The following is a 20,987-nucleotide window of genomic DNA, read 5'->3' on the forward strand; positions in this document are numbered from 1 at the left end:
CCCTTTACAGCCACTGACCCCTACTGGAGAGGACCTGTCTCTGCCTGGCCTGCACCCCACATCCCTACCAGGTGAGGAAGGCTGAGGTCAGGGAACATTAGGACTGGGAGCAGTCTATGGTCACCCTTGTACCCCTTGGCTAGGAAATGTGAGCAGAATTCAGGAGGCTGAGATGGCCAGGATGCTGTACTCATCCTACCACATCTCCTCTGCCTCCCCCAGAAGGCTTGAGCCACTGGTCTCTGACGAACCATCACCCTAGGGAACAAATCTTCAACCAGGATGTGAGACCGGAACAGCTGCTGGAGGGAAAGGTATGACCCCTATTTGGGAAGGTATCCCTACCTCTTAGACCTTGGGCTTAGAGAAGGGTGGATGTGTCTATGTGAGGGTCTTTCCTTGAATTGTAATCAGACCTGGGTTGTTGGATAAGGGCATGCTAAGAATATTGCCAGGGTATGCTTCATCATCTGGGTTCTCTGGGTAGCTACCCAGAGTTCTTGCTGTTACAAGGAGTCCTTGACTTGAACAGAAGCAAGAACTAAGGTGCAAGAGTCCAAGGAATCCAGTCCATGGGCTCAGTTTGGACACTTCCTGGTTCTAACAATGATGATCACATGCCACTCTCTCCTGGTTTTCCTCCTACCTCTCTGACTACTCCTTCTCAGTCTTCTGAGTCTTCTCGTATATTGCATGCCCACTAACTGTAGGTGTACCCCAAGACTGTGCTAGGCCATCTTTTCTCTTGGTGAGTTCATCCACTTCTATGGGTTCCATTACCATCTTTCTGAAGATGACTTCTTGACCTACAGTGGTATGCAAATGAACTGGGACTAAGTAAAATAATTAAAAATTATTGACATGCAATAAACCTTGTAACTTTTTACATCTTTCAGAAGTTTTGAATGTGCTCTATATCCTCTTTTTGCTGCAGTCCCTTTTTTTCCATGATTTGGCATTAAATTCATAGGACTTTAACCCACACTCTGCAATTCTTCATCATGAAGCCATACTTTTTTTACATTGGATATTAAGTGTACTTGGACAAACAATTTTCCCAAGTCTAGCCTTGATTATTACCTATAAGTTTTCATTGGTTCTTAAATCTAGCAATTTCCCAGACTACTGAAGCATGTTTCTCTCCATCTCTTAGACACATGTTTTAACCTTTCATGGTACGTGCTAGTGTAAGGTCATGTTGCAGTATCCCATCTCCATCTGGAAATTTCTATAATTCTGGAACAGTTCTGTTTCTGAGTATATCAATATGTTCATCATTTCCTTGATGCAAATGAGACTTCTAGGCCCACTGGAAGTTTAAAAAAAATCCCCAAAACAGTTTTTTGAGTAGATGTTTTTGCAGTCTAATGAATATGCTCAGATATCACAGGGTCACTTTTACTTCTTCTAGTATTACCTTGAATGAAAGTTAAGTTTCATTAGTAAGTCACCTTCAGTACTCCAGTTTTTGTATTCTTGTTTATGACAAGCGTTTTTTCTTCATAGCAAGTTAGTATTTTTTACTGCTCTTTTCCTGTTCCTCCAACATAAAGAAGCCTATACTGCACTAGAAGAATCAGCAATAACCCCTTCAGCTGCCAGGCTCCTCTGAAGGTTTTCACTTATTTTCTTAGGTGTTTAGCAACAGTAGTTTGGCGTTGTTTTTCACTTTCTGCCACACTTTCCTTTCCACTTTGATGTAGCAATCCTGTTTTAAAGGATTCTTGAAATACTTGACATCAGCTCCTTCCTCTCATCCCACAAATCTAATAATTGCCAAATCGACAGCCAGTGATCTCTTATAATGTCTGGTTGTCCTTTAAGACTCAGCTTAAGTGCCACCTTCTACTTGAAGCCTTTCTTAGTCCCCCCAGCTGCTAATGTATCCCATCCCAAACCTATCTAGTATTCATTTTATATATATATATATGTATAGATAGATAGATTTAGATATAGTATCTGTTTATATGTGTACATGTTATCTTTCCCATTAAAGTAAATTCACTGAGGACAAGAACAGTTTTAATTTTCTCTTTGTAAGCCTGCACTTAGCACAGTGCTTAACACATAGTAAGTGCTTAGTAAATGCTTGTAGATTAATTGATTGGGTAAAGGGCAAAGCTACCCTTGGGCCGCTTGGGAGGGAATCTGAGGAGCAGAGCCCTCCAGTGAGCTGCCTTCCCTTCTCCCTGTCTTCCTTCCCAGGATGCTCAGGCTATTCACAACTGGCTGAGCGAGTTCCAGCTGGAAAGCTATACCACTCACTTCCTGCAGGCTGGTTACGACGTGCCAACCATCAGCCGAATGACGCCAGAGGTCAGTGCTGGTGGGGAAGGGCACAGGATAGGGAAGAGCCAGGGTAGGGAGGTGCCAAGAAACAGAAACTGATGAGCATTACCCCATGCACCAGGACCTGACAGCCATTGGGGTGACGAAGCCTGGGCACAGGAAGAAGATTGCTACTGAGATCACCCAGCTTAACATTGCAGAATGGCTACCTAGCTACATCCCGGTGAGTGGCTAGTCAGAACATCCTGGATACTGAGCCCAATTGCCCCCAAATGCCTTGGGGGGGCACAGTCCCCATCCCTTCCCTCCATCATTGGCACATTCCTCACACCAGGACAGATCAAAACAGGGGGTCACATGCCTAGAGCTAGATAGCATCTCCTATACTGGGCTCTGGATTAGGTGCTTATCCTGAGGCTTGCAGCTGATGGCCATTGTTGCAGGCGGACCTACTGGAGTGGCTGGGGGCCCTGGGGCTGCCTCAGTATCACAAACAACTAGTGAGCAGTGGCTATGATTCCATGGGGCTGGTGGCCGACCTCACCTGGGAGGAGCTGCAGGAAATTGGAGTCAATAAACTCGGTAAGCATGGTGAACCACCACCTCCAACTCCTAGCCACCCCAGGGACCTCCATCCAGCCTGCTACCTTCTCTGATGAGTCTGTCATGTTGCCCTGTGCCCCACTGTGTCCATCTGAAAGCAGCTGGGGGAGGGGAGCAATGAGAGTGCCCTCTCTTCCCGGAGAAGTCCTGGACTTGGAGTCAAAAGACCTGGGTTCAGGTGACAACTCTGTCACCTTACTCAACTGTATGATCTTGGGCTAGAGACTCATCTGTGAAACGGGGATTAAAAACACCAACCCTGGCTCTGACCCACACAACAACTGTGAGTGTAAATGAGATAAAATACACGAAAGTACTTTTGAAGTCATTAGGCACTAAACACACAGAAGGGATTTTTTTTTTTTTTTTTTAGTGACTAGACTAGGTGGCAGGGTCCTACCCATCCGGTCTGACTCTCTCTGCTTTCTTCTTCAGGTCATCAGAAGAAGCTGATGCTGGGAGTGAAACGTCTGGCAGAGCTTCGAAGGAGCTTGCTGCAGGGGGAGGGTCTGAGTGGGAGTGGGGGTGGGGGTGGGGGTGGGGGTGGGGGTGGGAGGCGAGTGGCAGGGGGTCCAGAAGTGATGGCTATTGAGGGGTTGGAGAATGGTGATGGCCCTGCTGGACCCCGGCTGGTCACCTTCCAAGCCAGTGAACTCAGCCCTGAACTGCAAGCAGCCATGGCCAGGGGGACCCCAGAGCCACTGACCTTGCCCCCAACCCGTTCTCCTAGCCAGGAGAGCATTGGGGCACGTTCTAGGGGTTCTGGGCACTCTCAGGAACAGCCTACCCCTAGATCCAATACTGGGCACCCCAGTCCCCCTCCAGAGAGGAATCTGCCAGAGGGTAACGAACACCCTTCCAGCAAGGACACACCCCCCTATATGCTCATGCATCCCCATAGTTCACCCCCTAGTCCGGCTCCTGTGCCACCTTCTAGTGTCCCCCGGGCCTTCTCCTGCCTGTCTGCTTCCCCTTCAACTCCTCCTGACCCTCCCCGGCCCAAACGCCGCTCCCACAGCTTGAGCCGCCCAGGATTGACAGAAGGGGAGGCTGAAGGACCAGTAGGTAGTGCCTTGGACAGCTATGCGACCCTGACCCGGCGCCCTGGTCGAAGCACCCTGACCCAGGTCAGCCCTGGCTCTGCTTTAACTAGGGGAGCTCCCCGTAGCCAGTCCTTTGCCCTACGGGCTCGCCGAAAAGGGCCCCCACCTCCACCTCCCAAGCGCCTCAGCTCTGTCTCTGGTACTACGCCTGACTCTCTTCTGTCTGGTGGGAGCCCAGGGCCCGAAGAAAAAGCCGTAGCATCCAGGAGACGCACGCTGAGTGAACCAGCTGGTCCTTCAGATCCCCCCAGCTCTCTTGCACCCGGGAGTCCTGCTTCAGACACGGAAGAGGAGCGGGGTTCTGAAGGGACATCCCGTTCCCGGGGAAGCTCTGGTGAGGGACTGCCCTTTGCTGAAGAAGGCAACCTGACTATCAAGCAGCGGCCCAAGCCTGCTGGGCCCTTGAACCGTGAGGTCTCTGTTCCCCCCGGACTTGACTTCAACCTCACAGAGTCAGACACTGTCAAGCGGAGGCCCAAATGTCGGGAGAGAGAGCCACTGCAGACAGCACTTCTGGCTTTTGGAGCTGCCAGTCCTACCCCAATCCTCTCGGCCCCACTGCCTTCACAGTCCACCCCTGATTCCCCGGCACCTCCCCCACCCAACACCTCGATTCCCACCCCTCCAGTTCCTGACCCTAACAACTCACTGATGCTTAACACCACTGCATCCTCCCTCTCCACCAATACCTTGACTCAGATTCCTGGTCCCCAATTGCCTGGGTCTGGCCTGGAGGACTCGGTGGCCACCCAGCAAAAGGGGGAGATGTCCTCAGCTCCCTCAGCCCTCATCAAGGTGCCAGTAGGAGGTATGAGCGGGTGACCTGCCTGGGGGTGAGAGGGAGGGGTATTATGAGTTTTGAGAGGTCCTTTCTCCTATTGCAGGTTAACAGACTGGCTTTTCTTTCTACTTAGGTGTATCTCCCAAACCTGTGTCAGTGGCTTGTACACAACTTGCATTCTCAGGGCCTAAGCTGGCTCCCAAACATGGTCCTCGTCCTGCCCCCCCACCAAAACCTGAGAATGGGGGAGCACCCATTGCTGCTCATGCCCAGCAGAGACTAGAGCAGACCAGCTCCTCCCTGGCAGCTGCCCTGAGGGCTGCTGAAAAGAGCATCGGTGTTGAGGAGCGAGAAGGGTGAGACATGGGGGAGAGGAAAGGGTAGGGAGTAGGTACAGTTGCTAGGATGATTGAAGATTAGAAGCAGCTACCAGTTCCCTCCACCGGCTCCTGGTATTATCTGCAGGAGCAGGGTGATAAATTCTACAGTACATAGATGAGGGCCCCTGGGGTTTTTCATGACACTGATCCTGTCCTCTCCCTTCCACCAGCCTTTCCCAACCTGCCAATTCCAAGCACATCCTGGATGATATCAGCACCATGTTTGATGCCTTAGCTGACCAACTGGACGCTATGCTGGATTGAGCTGAAACCTAGCTCTTCACACAAATGACAGCTTTGTTCCAGCAAGGAAGAAGTTAACAGTACACAGAGAAGGGCTGGGACCTGCACGAAGCAGGAGCAGAACTGGAGTGCGGCTTCCGTGCCTGCTCCTCCTGTAAGCCAATACCTGTCAGTACCACGGCTCCACCCCTGAACAGCCCCTAGCCTGAGGGGCAAAGCAAACTTGTTGGAGCCTGACAGGCTCAGGGGCCCCAGCTCTAGCACCTGGCCTTGTGTAATCTGACCTGATAGCTCTGCCCCCTTGGACATGGCCTCTGGGAAAAGCTTCCTCTCCAGGCTGTAGGGGACAAAGGCCTTGTGGTATTTTGTTCCTGCCCATTCCTATCTTCATCCCCAGCCAGTGTATCCTGAGAGGGGGCAGAGTAGACCTGACAGGCAAAAGAACTTTCCCCAGAAAAGCACGACTTCTTATGGATGACTGGAAGGGGTTCGAGATGAAGGGACGGTTAGGAGCAAAGTTCAAGCCCCTGACCTATCCGGGATGGTCTTCCTTGCTGTCCCAGTGCCTGCTCCCCGCCGGATCTGTGTGTGTATATAGAACATGTAAATAGGCCGTGCTGGGTATGTCAGCAGGGCATGGCACCTAGAAGCTATGAAGCCACAACCAGGAGCCTATCAGTCTCCTTACCCTCTTTCCCCTTCCCCCCACTGCTCTGACAAAGCTGCTGTGATGTTGGGTGTGGTACCCAGGCTGTGTTATAGGCCAACTTGTGTGTAATTCCAGATTTTTTTAAGCAGAGAGAAAGGTGTATATTTTAAATGGAATTTTCTCTATTAACAGGCAGGGAGGGGCTATAGCTACCTTGGACCAGAGAAGTGCTCTGGTTAAGTCAGTAGCCCCCTCTCTCTGACCATTAACCCCTTCCCAACACTAACTTCAATGAAAGACTCATTCCACTTGATGTAGTTGTGTTTTGAATCTCTCTTTGCTTCCTTAGCTAAGATTTCTCCCTCTACATGCACTCTGAATCCTGGGGTTATCCCCTACCCGGCCCCTTTTTACTCCCCATTAGATACCAGTCAATGACAGAAGCAATTTACAAGTTTTAATACAAATGGAGTTTTTACATTCATCTCCAAAAGGCTCATTTCTGATAGAAAATATACACCAGTAAAAACACTCTCACATAGGAAAGACATTGGAGGAAGGGCCGGGAACCCTGCCTGCAGTGGCATCCAGCTATTAGGGGTGTGGCCAGGGCTGCTCTCCATCTTCAGTCCCAGAGAAAAGAAGGCAGGAACTGCAGGCTCCTCTGTGAAAGCTTGGGGAGGGCTGGAGGGAGGCTCAGAAGCCATGCCCCAGCCCTGGGAAGACAAGGTTAAGGGAAGGGCCTGTGGCTACTGTCTTCTGTGGAGTCAGGGATGGGAAGATGAGGCAAAAGCCCCCCTACATTCAATATCACCACCTAAGGGGGAGCTCGGGAAATTGCTTAGGTGGGGCTACTGCCCTAAAGTCTGGGTCTATGCCGCATGGCTCAGGTGAGGGACCCTTTCTGCAAAGGTACATTTCATTCAAACATACCCCAAGCTGGGCTCAGAAAAAAAGCCCGGGACTGGCTGAGCCCCTGCTGGATTCTCGGACTCCTCCAAAAGCATGTGGTAAAGGGAGAAATGGAAGACTCTAGAATCTAGTAGGAACAGAGCAGGAAGGCTTGGCCCACAGGCCCTGAAGGCTCCTCCTACCTTGTATTAGTTTAAAGGGCCCAAGGACCATCACTCCAGTAGTTACAACCTGAATCCCCAAACATACAAGTGGTGGGGGATGAAGGGGACAGGTAGAACATCCCCAGGAAGGTGAGGATGGCTAGGCCAAAGGAACGTGATTGCATCCAGCAGCTCAGAAAGGGGAGTTCATGCCAAGCTTAGTTTCAAACTGTAGTTTCTGCCTCTTCTGGTATCGGACCCGGACCCTGATAGCACAAGATGGACAGAGTGATTAGGACACAGAAGGGGAACAAGGAAAGTAGGTGGGTCGAGTGGCAAATAGAGAAAGGCTCGGGTGTTCTTCCATTATGGGTCATAAGGAACAGATTTGGCAAACTGATCTCAGAGGGGGATGGACCTGTCTTGCTTCTCACCGGATTTCATGCAACTTCACAATTTCATTGGTGACTACCACAAGGATGAGGGAGAGGCAGCCCAGAAGCCAGGTTATCAAGGGCACATCTGCCAGGCCAAAGTCAATACCGCTGTCCCTGTTTGTCCAGAGCTGCAAGTCCACAGCTGTCTGCACAAGTTGCCCCAGAAGCCTGACAAAAGTAGGAGCAAAGATGTAGAGCCTGTGAGGTACAATCCTCACTAGCTCCCTATCTTTCAGTGGGAAAGAGTTGGTTATCTGTACCTGTGACCCCTGAAATCACAAAAGTCCACCTCAAACCCGGACTCAGACCCAGAGAGCTGATCCAGAACCCAATTCCCAAACTTCTAACAACAACCCTCAAGGCACCCCTCGACCAAATCACCACCCCAAAGCACCACCCCAAAGCTGACTGTACTCACACCACAGGCACTGTTACGGTCCACCAGAGATTGGAGAAGGGGCTCTTTCTCCACAAGGGCTTGGTGCGGTGCACATGGGTGATAGAAATGAACACTGTTGGGGGAGGGGTGACAAAAGAGCCTCAGAATCCCCTATTAGCCTGGCCTACCTACTCCCCATTTGACTCAGCCAAGGCAGCTACTGTCAGTCCTCATCTGGCAATACTGGAGGGACCAGGCCAGAAGCTCCCAGAGGTCAAGGACACTCACCAGTGTGTAGGACGATCAGGGCGGCTGTGAGTTTCTGGGCCAGCAGGAGCCCATTAGCAAAGTCATCAAACCAATTTGGAGCCATCTCGTCAAATCTGTCAAATCAGAAGGAAGCACAGCTACAAACCAGTGCACAGGAGGTAGGCAATAAGGAGTAAAAAAGGCAAAAAGGGAGACAGAGTCCTCTTAGAAGGTAAAGGAGCAGGGAGTCCCGTCACAGGAAGAGTTACCAGCGATGTAGGGGGTGAGTGGTGGGGCCTACCTGCTCAGCATGATAGAGGAACAGTTAGTAAGGTTTCGAGCCTGGGCACTCTCACAAAAACTCTGCAGGATGAAGCCAAAGCAGATGAGGCCCGAGCCAATGGTCAGGCTAAACTTGAGTAAGAAGCAGAGAAGAAAGTAGTGCTGGGTCTGTGGGAGAAGAGGGGCCATCATTCACAGGAGACAGGACCACTCCAGTCAGCTGACCCCACCCTTTCCTGCTCAGCCCTGAGCCAACTGAAGCCAAGAAACAGTCTGTTGACAGTGCTGAGGATGAAGAGTGTAAGAGCCTCTGATGTCCACTCATTTGTTGATCTAGGGGGACTAGATGGACTGCCCCCATAAAGATCTCCTTACCGTCAGATGCCTCCAGTTTTGTCCAATCTGCTCTACACCATCCACACCCCTATTGAGGGCTCAGAAAACCCAGGAATCAACTGAAATCAAGTGCAAAGGGGGTCTTGCCTCACCTACCTTCTTGGGAATGGAGAGAAGATTCTTCCCTGTAGCTACAGACATGACAGAGCTATGTGGAGGCTTCCCTAGCAGGGAGACGCTGCAAAGCAGACAGCAGGGTAAGGGGAGGGCTGGCTCCTTGGAGCTCCGCTTCCCCAGTTATCTTAAGGGATGACAAAGACCAGGCCAAAACCTCCGGGAGGGCAGGGACACTCACCATCCCCACCTGAATTGGCTCCAGAGCATCCCATCAGGGGAAAGGGGAGTAGGACATGAACCATTAGGAAGATGGGGTGAGGAAATGGGAAAGAAATTCCCAAAGGACCATGCACACCTGCCCCAGAGCAGCCACACCCTGCATGGTTCTCCCTGGAGCCCATGCTTCTTGGGAAGCACTCAGTCCCATTTTGGGATGGCACATGGCTTCTCACCTTAGAAGGGGATAGCAGAAACAGGACAGCCACAGGATGTCAGTGGTGCCCAGGAGTGGTGGCAATTGTACCAGGCAAGAAAGGAACTAGATGGAAGAAAAAAATAAAGAAGGATTAAAGAAATGAAAAAGGGGTTAAACCTTCAGGATCTGTGGCACCACCCCATCATAACCTAGCCCAGTTACTCTTATTTGCTGTACAGATAGGCTCAGGGGGATTTGGGGGAATGGGGGTCAGAGGACATGAAAGTACTTCACCAGACTCCCACCTTTATCTAAGCTACTCACAACCACAACTGTCCCTCCTCAGCCTTCTGTTTTCCTCCAGCGGAGCAGAAAGGCAATACCTATTGCCTTGCTCCAACCTCACCTGGATAACCACTAGAGTCAGTTGGCATTGCAACAGGAAGAGGAAGCACTTGCGAATGCCGTAGGTAGCATGACGAGCCTGCAGAAATAATCAGAACAGATCTATCAGTGGGAAGGAGAACTGATAGGTATGGGAATCAATCATCACTTCATCTAGAATAACCCTTACCTACCCTCTGTCCCTTGGTTCCTAGGCTTGTCCTATGCTCCTCTGGGCACATGGTGGAAAGCCTGAACCAAGAGCCAACAGGACAATTGTCCCTCTCACTCTAATTCAACAAAAACTTACACACCTGCTATCCTCAAGACGCCATGCTAGGCCCTAAAGAAAGATGAAAATGCTCGGTTCTGGATCCTCACCTGCTCAATGAGCCGGATGATACTGATGCTCTCTTCCTGCCGAAAGGCCATTGAGCAGGCCAAACTGTTGAGCTGCCCTGAGAGCTGCAGAGGAGAGAGGCCATCTGAGGCCTGGGCCATGCTGGTGCTGGTGGCATAGCCAAAGGTCTCCCAGGAACAGCGGGACGGATACAGGGGATCCAGGGCAATGCTGCTTAGTTGGGGGGAGAAAGAAGACATCAAGTCCTATCTTACAAAGATTTGCTGTTTCCTAGCAAGATTCTGGGCCTAGAACCTGTGCTCTCATTCCCTGACTGGCCACTCAAAATACTAGCAAACATAATCCAAGAACAGTCACAAGCCATGAAGTAGGTGAGCCCAGGTAAGAGTAGGCACCTTCCCATCACTTCTAACACTGCCCCTCCTGCCATCACCACCAACCCAATCCACCTGTGGTCTCCCTTGGAGATAGGGGCCAACCCTTGGGGTCATGTGCTAACATTCCGGCTCATCCAGACCTGATATCACTCTGCAAGAAGAGGCAGCTATTGCGCAGATTGGCAGAACTACCCAAGCAGCACGTCACCTCTCCATATTCTTGCATGATCTTAATCATCTCACACATGGCTGAAGAAAAAGAGAGGAGAAAGATACAGTCAACAATAGGCCTAGGAAACTCATTCACAAAACCCAGCACTGGATATTATGACATTCATGCAAGACACTCTTCTACCCCTAGGTCAGAAGGTCTAGGAGGGAGGGAGTAGGTAACCATGGCCCTCTGGGAGCCAGGCATACTCACTGCAGCTCCCACTGTATTAGCCTCTACTTACCATATTTACTTTCCAACTCACAGGATTCTAAGTTCTAATGACCCATATCCACCATAACACCCTCCCACAACCCTCCAATAAAAAAGCTCCACTGAGCAAGGCCCCTGCTGACTGGTCACAGTTCACATATTCCTCACAGACAAAAACCTGGAGAGAAGAGGGTTCAACAAGATGGCTTTGAATTAGGGGCTGTCTTCAAAATACAGGAGCCAAATAAATTTATTAAATAAACCATGTTTTAAAAACTGCTTTCAGATGGTCAATATATTATAAAGAAGAGGGAGGAAAACCAAATTAATACAAGTTAAAAATGAACAAGATGAAACCACAACAAATTTAAAAATTATCAGAACCTACTATAGACAGTTAAATGACAGCAAAACTGAGGATTATAAACAAAAATGTAAAATACCAAATTAGCAGAACATCAAATAGAAATCTTGAACAGTTTAACTCCAAAAAGAAAAAAAAGAAAAGAAGTTGAACTAGTTGTAAGGAAACTACCAAAGGGGTGGGGTAGGGGGGCAGGGAAAGACCCTGGTCCAGATAGAGAATGCTACCACACCTCAAGAACAATCAATACCTAAACTATGGAAAGTATTCTCAACAAGGGAAGAAGAAAAGACTCTGCACCAATTCTTTTAATGAGATCAATTTAGTACTAACATGAAATGGCCAGATATGCTTTGATTCTCTTTTTTTTTTTCCATGCATACATCCAAGAAGGTGAACAGAAAAAGAGGCTTCAGGACATCACTGCAACTTGAGACTTAACCTCACTGGGAGTTTTACTTTAATAAGGAAAATGCCTTCCTTTATCAAACCTGCATGAGGAATATGAGAAGGGATCCAAAGCAAAGAGAAGAAAGCCTGGGAGGGCTGGCAGGGAGACTGGTCTGCTTCCTTTCCTGAGCAAGCCTGCTGAGGAAGGGGAAGGAGGGTCCTTTCATCCTACATCAGAAACAATGCTGATAAAGCAACAGCTGTCTGGGGGAATGGAGTGTTACTCCCTTTGGTGAAAGGGAACCCTCTACAGTTCATAACAAGACTTCAGTGCAGGCCATTCCTTGGGAAGAAATCAAAGACAAGAAAGAGACTGCCCCATCACTCCAGCTGTTATAGCAGGTGTGTGTCCTGCTCAATGGGTATGGGGCCAGGAAGCCCATAGGATGTGAAAATGTTACAATGGCCAGAGGTACCTGCATGAGCTCAGTGCATCTGCTGGTGAGCTGAGACAATGAGATGCAATGCACAGACACAGCAGGAAACCTGATTCCCCACTTCCCCGTGCCTGGTGTCTTTGTCTCCACCCTGAGCTGGAAGCCCCAGGCCAAAGTATTGGCTCAGCCTAGGGATGCAGAATGAGGTGCAGTCAAACAGCTTCCTTAGGCCCCCAACTGACTCGTCCACACTTCCCTCAAGTTTCGAGCCTGACACCTCACACGTCCAATAAGAATTCCAATGTACCAACTTTCACCTGCACACTCATCTTTTATTATCTGATCATTAGTCAAAAATAGGAGGTGTCACAATGAAATTTGTAGGAACTATGGTCCCATAGCCTCCTAGAATTTACTGGGCCCTGTACTAGCTTTCTCCAAACCCTAGTAAGAACTACAATCCCAGAAAGACTTAAGACGAGGCGTGTGACTCCTTCTCCCCTGAGGGAGGTGGCCTAGGTTGCCCAAGCAACAGACTTACTTTCAGGGGTGCAATCAGTGAAGAGGGGTACTAGCAGAGGAACATTGTCGATGTTCTGTAGGTGTGGCCGGACTTGATGGATACCCCGAGGCAGCTTGGCCTGCAAGGCAGAGAAATACAAACAGGCCCAGGTTGGGCCGTGAATGAATGAATGAGATTGCTGTAGTCTATCTGTCTCCACAAGATCCAGGACTCTCCCCACATCTCAGATCCCTCCATACTCGTGGTGCAATTTACACGGGTCTGGAAGCATGCACACATCAACCATCTGGGGAGATTGTGGGATATGGGAAGCAAGGTACCCTCCTCCTCCTCCAGGACAGCCCACAGGGATCCAGGCTAGCTACCATACCCGATTGCAGTCTTCTAAGAAGCTAGGGATGTCACTGTCGGTAGGTTGGAAGCTGATAAGGTCGGAGTGACCCTCCTCCTCCAAGAGCAGGAGCCCTTCAGCATCATCCCGGGACACTGCACGAACAGAACCAAATCACCATAAGTTGAAAGCTACAGCTTTCTTGTGCCCTTTCATTCCCATATCTTGACTAGAGCTTCCTTCAAGAGGTTCAGAACCATCCAGGTTTAGAACTTTGTACCCAGAAGTCTTCTCTTCCCTTCTTCTGAGGACGGCTTTTGTCAGATGATAAAAATCATAGCCACTTTAACAGGAGGAAACACTTTTCAACAGGTGATTATAGGGGCTATGTTCAGCAGCAGTTACCCAAGGAGAAAAGACCTCTGAATCCCTGCCCCTCCTCTAACCCTTCCCTTCCAACTACTCTCCTCCTGCAAACCCAAGAAGCTGTGTCCTCACCCTGATTCAGGTCATCATGCAAGGAACCAGCATGACTGGGGCTAGAAGGTGGAATCTCAGAGCCTGGAACATCACCGTTCGGCGTGAGGGAGATGTGGCAATTCCAACCTGTCTCAAGGCCCATCTTTTCTGCAAACACCTGAGGAAGAGGCAATAGAAATGACTAGAGAAGCAAAGGAAAAGAAGAAGCCAGCTCCCCTCAGATTGTTGAAGGAGGAGAAAGGCTGGTCTCACCTTGCTCTTGAGTTCATCCTCCAGGGAGAAGTAAACAAAGCGAATGCAGGCATTGACCAGCCCATCGATGAGGCGCACGATGTCCAGACGGGCCTGGTACTGGGATGACACCATGCCCATGAAGATCTGGCCGCTCAGAGCTTGCATGCAATCCTCCTTCTCCATCACTTCGCCGATCCCTTCTTCAGGCAGTGCAACCAATGCATACAGCCCAGCCAAGATACAGCCACAATAGCCAAGTATCACAAAACCCAGATGGGAAATCACACACATTGGATTGTCACACAAATACAGGCATTCAGGGCATCGAGTACATAGCAAAGTGCACAGACATAAATCAACATCAGCATACACAAGACACAGTCAGACAGACAGACAAACACACACAAGTAAGACAGAAAAAAAAGACAATAAAAGACTCATCAGTCAAGTCAGCTGTAGGTTATGGAAAATAGTTGTGTGGACACAGGTGTCCTTTTCCCCTAGTCAATCCTATACATCCAAATTGATTAATTCCCAAGCTCCTGGATGCAAGAGATTCCATGAATAGGTCAAGAAGGAAGGAGCATAGTCCTTTGAGAGGCTCTGGTCAGGCAGGGAATAGAAAGATGGCCCTCATACATCAAGAGCTAAAAGGGAACCGAAAAATCAGTCCAACACCTTAATCTTACAGACTGGGATACTGAGTGTCAGACAGGTGAAAGGTCTTGCCACTCACACATGGCAGACAGGATTTGACTCCAGGTCTATCAGACTCCAAATCCATTATGCTACACTAACAGAATGAAGGCAGACAAGTGCCAGGATCCTTTCTGAGACTCCCCCAGCCATGAAGGCTCCCCTTTGGACCAACAGGGCCAAGCCAGTGACAATGACTGGCTCAGCCTCCCCTAGGAAAGGAATCAAAGAGAAGTCCCTGAGGCTGCCCCAGTACCGTCAGAACTCCAGCTGTTGCGGCGGGTGTTTTGCTTGATGGGTATGGTACCAGGAAGCTCACAGGAGGTGCAGATGGCATTGTGGCCAGGCACCTGCATAAGCTCGATGCATTTGCCATTGAGTTGAGAGGACAAGGCGCAGTGCATGGGCTTGTAGGCAAAGGCAGAGCAATAGCCTGAGAGGCAGGCTCGCTGGTAGAAATCTAGCACTTTCTTTCTGTCAGGGAAAGATAAAAAAAGGGAATGACCCCAGCTGGCAGGGCAGCGGGGCTGGCTGCTCCTAATCCCAACGGAGCCTTCAGACACTCACCTGTCTGAGCCAGAAAGTGGGTAGATGTCTGCTCCATCCCAGAAGTCTGTGCAAGCCTCCAGGACCACATCTGCTGTGCCGTGGGACAGCATCTGCTCAGTGCCTGTGACAGATGGGGCCAAAACTTAAAAACAAGCTCCAAATTCCAAAACTGAAGTCCTCTACAACCACCTCTGACGTCTTGGGCCCAATGTTCTGAGACTGTTGCAACAAGGCTGTCTTTACAAAGATGGGCTGCACTTCAAGTGTCAAAGAGCCACAGGGAAAAGCAGGGACCATGCAGCTCCATCACCCAAAAGCAATTCTGAAGCTCCTAGCTGCAGGTAACTTACCTACACTCAAGATAATTCTACATCAGCAGCAACCACCAGTTACTCACCCCAGGCCTCACATTCTCCATGAGTTGAAGGAAAACAGGAAGACCAGTGTCTGAAAGCCTCTAGCCAAGCAAGTGTTAGAAACCTCATCCCCATCACATCTTCAGCTCTGAGCACTAAGGCACATAGCTCCCCCAATCCTCTCTCATCCCTCAATGGTCCTGACAGCTCCTCCAGGAATGCTCCCTTGAAACAACAGCACTGCCATAGTGAAAACTATTAGCTAGGACTATTTCTTTGGGGGAAACTACACAGGCTTCTCTAGATTTCCAACGAGATCTCAGAGCTTGAACTGTTGGAGTACATGTCTACCTTGATAGGTACACCTCCATGAAGCTCCAGTGACCCAAAGCCTACCCAATTCTTGACATAGACAGATACTTCGGAAACCAGGTGCTCATCCCCCCTTCCCTTCCTAGAAACAGCCAACAATGGCCAGAGTTTCTTCTCCACAGGTTGTTCAGGTGACCAGGAGCAGTAAGCCAGGCAGCAGGTTACCAGGGAGAGCCATTATCTCCCTTCTGGTAACAGGCCCGGAGTATGTGGGCCCCACTTCCCACCTCAAGGATGACTTGGCTTAGGGACATAATGGGATAGAAGGCTTACTGGTGGTTGTGTCCTTGATAAAGAGGCTGATCATATGGCTAAGTGGTGGGCGCCGCTTGGTAACACGGGATAGTTTTCCCAAGGCTGTCTCCTTCACCATCTCAGCGCTGGGAAGGCGATAGAGTGCTAAGTGGTTTTCCTGTTTGAAGAGCTCTTTAGCACCAGGAGTGAAGCCTGCAGTAGATTGAGAACGAAAGGAAAAGAGGTTTATGGCCTCCACAAGGGGACCTCGGGCATACTTTTCTCCCCAAAGCCTATCTGGGCTGAACACATCTATCTTCCTGTTGTATCTCTAGACTGGGCCAAATCAACCTAATCACACAGCAGGGGCAACTTCAGTGGAAAGGAGAAGAAGTAAGTTCTATTTCTGTTCATTTTGTCTTGCAAATGAGATTCAAACTGTGTACAAATATTACAACTGTTTTGGAATCAGCAGCTCTGGGCTCTTTAAACAGACAAGCAGCAAGGCCATCCCTATTTCGGCTAGCTCCCCCTCAGGATTCAGGCATGCCCAGCCTATGGCTATCCCACCCCAGTTTCAGTCAATAGAGTGGGCAAGCTCTATACCAATGAGTCGGGCAAGCTCGCAGAGCCCCCAGGGCACATGGACAGGCAGCACAGCACTGTGGCTCTCCTGGAGTGCGATGTTACAGAGGTGGTCAGAGAAGCGGCAGAGGCGATCGGTGACGCTGGCATTGCACAGGTTCAGCAGTACATTGAGGCCGAGAGGCTTGAGGGAGGTGAGGTGCAGCTGCCAATTGGAGTCATCAAATTGGATGCAGGAGGGGTTCTGCTGGTCCTGAGACAGGCTCAGCATCTCCAGGTGGTAGTCACATACAAAGTCTTCCACCTCACAGGCATCCCCTTCACTCACAGCCTGGATTGAGCAGTTGAGGCAGGAGAGGAGGGAGGGAAAGAGAGATGGGAAACATAACCATCAGTCCAGCACAGACAAAGGTGAGACTGCTCCAGGCTCCACCCTCCTCCCAAGCTTGAGAGAAGTGGATTCTCAGGACTCTCCCAGAGAGAGTCAGTCAGAGCTCAAGGCCTCCCTGTTCAAGAGGCAGCCTGAAGGATCAGAGGGATTTAATGGGTCTTCCTCCCTCAATCATTCCCTCCACGTTTCCCTCTTTGCTTCTTCCAATCCTGCCCTCTGAATCTCAAGGAGGACATAAAGAACCATTAGAAAGAAAACCAAAGGGGGCAGCTAGGTGGCGCAGTGGATAGAGCACCATCCCTGAAGTCAGGATGGACCTGAGTTCAAATCCGACCTCAGACCAAACACTTGACACTTACTAGCTGTGTGACCCTGGGCAAGTCACTTAACCCCAATTGCCTTTAAAAAAAGAAAAAAAAAACAAAGGAGAAAGGTGTGAAATGATCTAAGGAGGGAGGAAGAGAGATAACGAAAGGTTAAAAGATATTATTTCACTTAGAAAAAAGGCTTTAAGGGGACCCATTGGCTTCTTCTCTCTGGAAAATAGGCAAGGGAAAGGATAGAATTATCCTATTCTTTTTTTCTCCCCTCACCTTAAATGGCTCCTCTTCCCCACCCTCAATGTCCTTGCTGAAGCTCACATTGGAGCCAGAGGGATGTTTATTGCGCCCATGCAGCTTTCGGTGAGAGTGAGGTTCAGGTGATTTGGGACCATCCCCAGGCCAGTCACCCCTCTCCTGCTCACTGGAGAGGTGCAAGGTGTCACCCAAGGGACCAGACAGCAAAGCATCACGCTCATGGGGCTAAGGAAAATGTGAAGAGGGAGGGCTGAGAGAGAAGCCCCAGAGACTCCCTTCTTCCCTCCCATTAACTGGAGAAGAGGGTTGTTCCCTCTAGTGGTTTTACCCTCCTTGATCCTCCCCAGAGGCCACACTCACTGCCTCCAGTCAATTTCCACCCTCCCTGAGGCCACTGGCCAGGCTCCAGGGGCTAAACAGCCTTAGCCCAAATCTGGGCCTACAGGAGCCGGCCGTACCTCCTCCTCTACCTCAGGGTGGCAGAAGGAACGGGTGGACAGGTCATCAGTCAGGTCTTCGTGGCTGCTGTGAGGTGGTTCCATCTTCCCACTGAAGAACAGGACAGTCTCAGGGCTCGGATTGGGCCAGGACAGGATTCCTTGCTTGTCCACACAGCACAGCACCTGTAGTAGGAAGAGGTCTGATAAAGTAAGTGCTGGATGTTACCCTTGCCTATGCATGGACATTGTAAGTAGCAGAAGAAAGGGAAAAGTATCTTCCTGCATCTGGGCATAAGCTGGCCTGGAGACAAGGGAAGGCATCCTGCAAGTCTTGAGAACTCTAGAGTTCAAAGGAGAATTCTGGGGGGAAGGAATAGAGAATTATCAGTCTAAAGCAAAGCTTCTCTGATCTAGGGACAGAAAACATAGGTGGTGCAATGGCTAGAGCACTGGACCTCAAGTCAGGGAGAGCCAAGTTCAAATCCTGCCTCAGACACTTTCTAGCTATGTGAACCTGGGCACATCGTTTAATTTCTACCTGCCTAGTTTCCTCATCTGTAAAATGGGGATAATAATGGCACCCACTGCCCAGGGTTGTTGTGAGGATCAAATGAGAGAATATTTGTAAAGTGCTTTACAATCCCAGCTATTATTATCATCATCATCATTATTATTATTATTATAAGACAGGAACATCTCCCTCAAAGTGCGAGGTCCCTATAGTACCCCACCCTCACCCCAGCTCCTCAGGGCCTCTCTTTTCAGACAGGGCTGACCCTCACCGTTACAGAGCCCAAGCTGTGCAGCAAGCTAGAGCTGTAGCTCAGTGTAGATGACTTTCCTTGGATCACCCTAAGGAAGTGGCCCCAGATGCAGCGGAGCATTTCCTAGTGGGAAAAGAAGACACTGTGAGGACCATGAAGATTTGGGGCCTCAGATTTTTGGGGATCGAACCTAGAGCTCAAAGGGAGAATTCCAGGGGCGGAGAGGGATGAAGAATTATCAGTTTAAAGCAAAGCTTCTCTGGTTCAGGGGCAGAAAATTAGGGGAAAGGGCTCACATTCAGTCTACACAAGAAAGGGACTGTTAGGCTATAAAAGCCCAAGGAAAGGAAGATCAGGTCAAGGTCAGGAAGAGGAGAATAAGTTCCCAAGGTTCAGGGGAGGGAACAACACAAGATAATAAGAACTTGAAGGTAAGGAGATCACCATTCTCACTCGCAGACCTGAGAGGAGACCACTTCTGTGTAGCTGCTGAGAGTATCTTCTGAAAACTTGGCCAACTATATCAAGATACAAAAGATATTATCAGCGAAACAGAAAGGATATGTTCAAGCAGTAGCTAGTGTTGGCAGCAACAAGAGCCCTGCCCTAAGGTAGGGTCTGAAGTTCCTTTGGAAGAGGATTTATCAGTATTCACTGTAATCCCCATATGGAGGAGAACTTGGGAGGCAGGGGGAGGATAACAATGGTACAGAACCTCATGTTAATGTCCTTCTCTTGGGCTAACTAACCAACTACACCCAACACAGTGGTCTGATCCTAGTGCATAAGCCAGATTCTGGAGCCTAAGATACACCTCTGGGGCAGATAGCCAAACCCCTTCTTCTCTTTCTCCTTCTCCACCTCAGATGCTGTAGGGCTCAAAACTCAGAAGACCTACCAGGGAACTAGGTGAGGCTTTGCTCATCTGGGCCAGGACTCGGGCCTCCCCACAGGCTGTGGCCAGTACCCAGAGGACTGGAAACAACAGTGGGAGGATTGGCAGGACACCATTCACCTGGGGAAAGAAAAACCCACCTCTGGTGTAACCTAAAGATCTGCTGTACTGACCCATAAGGGGAAAGGAACAGAGGGATTTTTCTGGTTATGTGCCCAATTCATAGGCATAAAGCATTCCGGTAGTCCAGAGTAGGAGGCGAGTACCACCATGAGGGTTTTTCTGACCATGGAAGGAGTACAACTAAGGTATGAGCTGAGGTATCAGACTCTGGCTTCATGTCACATTTGAAAGATGGCCTTCTCTCAGCCATCCCATCTAAAAGATGATCACATCTTGCCTCTCCCCACCCTGCGAGAAAAAAATCTAGCATCAGAGTAGCTCAGTGGGGAAGGTCCTCATACACCTGGAATAAATCTGAGCAAAGGCTGCTCTTTGGTGAGAGGTATATCAGAGGACCCCTGAAGTGGAATCAAAAAAAGAAGCAGCTTCAAAGGAAAGAATCCCTTACCTGCAGCTGGAGTAAGGTATATTGCCAAGAAGTGACCCCTGGAGCACCGAACACAAAGCGCAGGGCATTAGTGATAAGGAAGCTAGCCTGTTGGGAAAAGGACAGTCTCAATACCATCCAGCCTCCTCCTCAGGCACGAGGGGCAAAGCCTACACTCTCAATTACCACTCTTGCCCTTCATTTCTCCCAAAATTTGCCTGCTCATCTCTCAGAACCCCTGGCAACATTGCCTCCCATCCCCTTCTAGCCCTTGAAACTCAAGCACAGGCAGTCTCTGCCCGATCTGTCACATCCTTGGCTCCCTCGGCTGACCCACCCTCCCTTCCCCCCACTCACCAGGACCACAGGCACTGCATATCGCAGCATCACTGACTGCACTGTGAACCTCTCATTGTCTAGAGCAGTCACTGGGCGAGCCAGGGCCATGGCCAAGCACCACCTGAGGGAAAGAGCAGCCTCAGTCCCAGGCTTCATCCAGACAGCCAAGAAGTGTCACACGGACATGTCACTAGTCCCCCAGACAGACCCATCAGCTGGCAAAATGGCCAGTCTCTAATCCTACCACTGCCCAGCACAGTGCCCCAAACCCTCTCCTGGCACAGTGGTCAGTCCAATGACCAATGTCGCCAAAAAGTCCACAATAAGAAGAGAGCAAGTGCTTGAGCTAACAGATTCCCCTCAGCATAAGAGTAGGAGGAACAGCAAGTGGCTGGGAGAAGGGCAACATCCCTCTCACCTGATGTTGTCCAATACGGGGGTCTTAAGAACCCGGAAGAGCCGGTGCTGTTGGGGGTTCTGTGGCCCCTTCTTCACTTCCCCCCGGGGAGAGGGAGGAGGAGAAAAGGGGGGAAACAGGTCACCTGGCTCCAAGACAATGTGTTCATCATCCTATCAGTGACGTGGGGAAGATTGAGGGAATAGACAAGAATGTCA

General features: G+C 49.8%; 2 protein-coding genes across 6 annotated transcripts in view; one reads left to right on the plus strand and one right to left on the minus strand.

Annotated features, from left to right (window-relative positions):
• CASKIN2 (CASK interacting protein 2) overlaps positions 1 to 6,361 on the plus strand; it is a 17,510-nt gene extending 11,149 nt beyond the window's left edge. The window contains exons 13-20 of the mRNA XM_027873389.1: positions 11 to 71; positions 223 to 314; positions 2,206 to 2,316; positions 2,411 to 2,512; positions 2,733 to 2,871; positions 3,328 to 4,803; positions 4,910 to 5,132; positions 5,327 to 6,361. Of these exons, the coding sequence (XP_027729190.1) occupies positions 11 to 71; positions 223 to 314; positions 2,206 to 2,316; positions 2,411 to 2,512; positions 2,733 to 2,871; positions 3,328 to 4,803; positions 4,910 to 5,132; positions 5,327 to 5,420 (2,298 nt within the window). The 3' untranslated portion in view covers positions 5,421 to 6,361. The remainder of the gene's footprint in view (positions 1 to 10; positions 72 to 222; positions 315 to 2,205; positions 2,317 to 2,410; positions 2,513 to 2,732; positions 2,872 to 3,327; positions 4,804 to 4,909; positions 5,133 to 5,326) is intronic.
• Positions 6,362 to 6,483: 122 nt separating this feature from the next.
• TMEM94 (transmembrane protein 94) overlaps positions 6,484 to 20,987 on the minus strand; it is a 48,004-nt gene continuing 33,500 nt past the window's right edge. The window contains exons 7-32 of one of the 5 annotated variants that reach the window (XM_027872748.1): positions 20,791 to 20,942; positions 20,391 to 20,493; positions 20,055 to 20,141; positions 19,487 to 19,603; positions 19,050 to 19,106; positions 18,607 to 18,711; positions 17,855 to 18,007; positions 17,400 to 17,609; positions 16,437 to 16,746; positions 15,870 to 16,043; positions 14,887 to 14,989; positions 14,576 to 14,793; positions 13,642 to 13,820; positions 13,408 to 13,546; positions 12,949 to 13,064; positions 12,597 to 12,696; positions 10,581 to 10,689; positions 10,084 to 10,273; positions 9,725 to 9,802; positions 9,356 to 9,441; positions 8,943 to 9,024; positions 8,470 to 8,618; positions 8,208 to 8,302; positions 7,959 to 8,052; positions 7,538 to 7,708; positions 6,484 to 7,369 (exon numbers count right to left, since the gene is read on the minus strand). In XM_027872748.1, coding sequence (XP_027728549.1) covers positions 7,297 to 7,369; positions 7,538 to 7,708; positions 7,959 to 8,052; positions 8,208 to 8,302; positions 8,470 to 8,618; positions 8,943 to 9,024; positions 9,356 to 9,441; positions 9,725 to 9,802; positions 10,084 to 10,273; positions 10,581 to 10,689; positions 12,597 to 12,696; positions 12,949 to 13,064; positions 13,408 to 13,546; positions 13,642 to 13,820; positions 14,576 to 14,793; positions 14,887 to 14,989; positions 15,870 to 16,043; positions 16,437 to 16,746; positions 17,400 to 17,609; positions 17,855 to 18,007; positions 18,607 to 18,711; positions 19,050 to 19,106; positions 19,487 to 19,603; positions 20,055 to 20,141; positions 20,391 to 20,493; positions 20,791 to 20,942 — 3,450 coding nt within the window. In that variant the 3' untranslated portion in view covers positions 6,484 to 7,296. Of the gene's footprint in view, positions 7,370 to 7,537; positions 7,709 to 7,958; positions 8,053 to 8,207; positions 8,303 to 8,469; positions 8,619 to 8,942; positions 9,025 to 9,355; positions 9,442 to 9,724; positions 9,803 to 10,083; positions 10,274 to 10,580; positions 10,690 to 12,596; positions 12,697 to 12,948; positions 13,065 to 13,407; positions 13,547 to 13,641; positions 13,824 to 14,575; positions 14,794 to 14,886; positions 14,990 to 15,869; positions 16,044 to 16,436; positions 16,747 to 17,399; positions 17,610 to 17,842; positions 18,008 to 18,606; positions 18,712 to 19,049; positions 19,107 to 19,486; positions 19,604 to 20,054; positions 20,142 to 20,390; positions 20,494 to 20,790; positions 20,943 to 20,987 lie in introns of all 5 variants that reach the window. The other 4 variants (XM_027872747.1, XM_027872746.1, XM_027872745.1 and 1 more) reach the window with 4 other exon arrangements.

The sequence above is a fragment of the Vombatus ursinus genome, unplaced genomic scaffold (assembly GCF_900497805.2).
Source record: "Vombatus ursinus unplaced genomic scaffold, bare-nosed wombat genome assembly UNPS02014801.1, whole genome shotgun sequence".
Classification (NCBI taxonomy): domain Eukaryota; kingdom Metazoa; phylum Chordata; class Mammalia; order Diprotodontia; family Vombatidae; genus Vombatus; species Vombatus ursinus.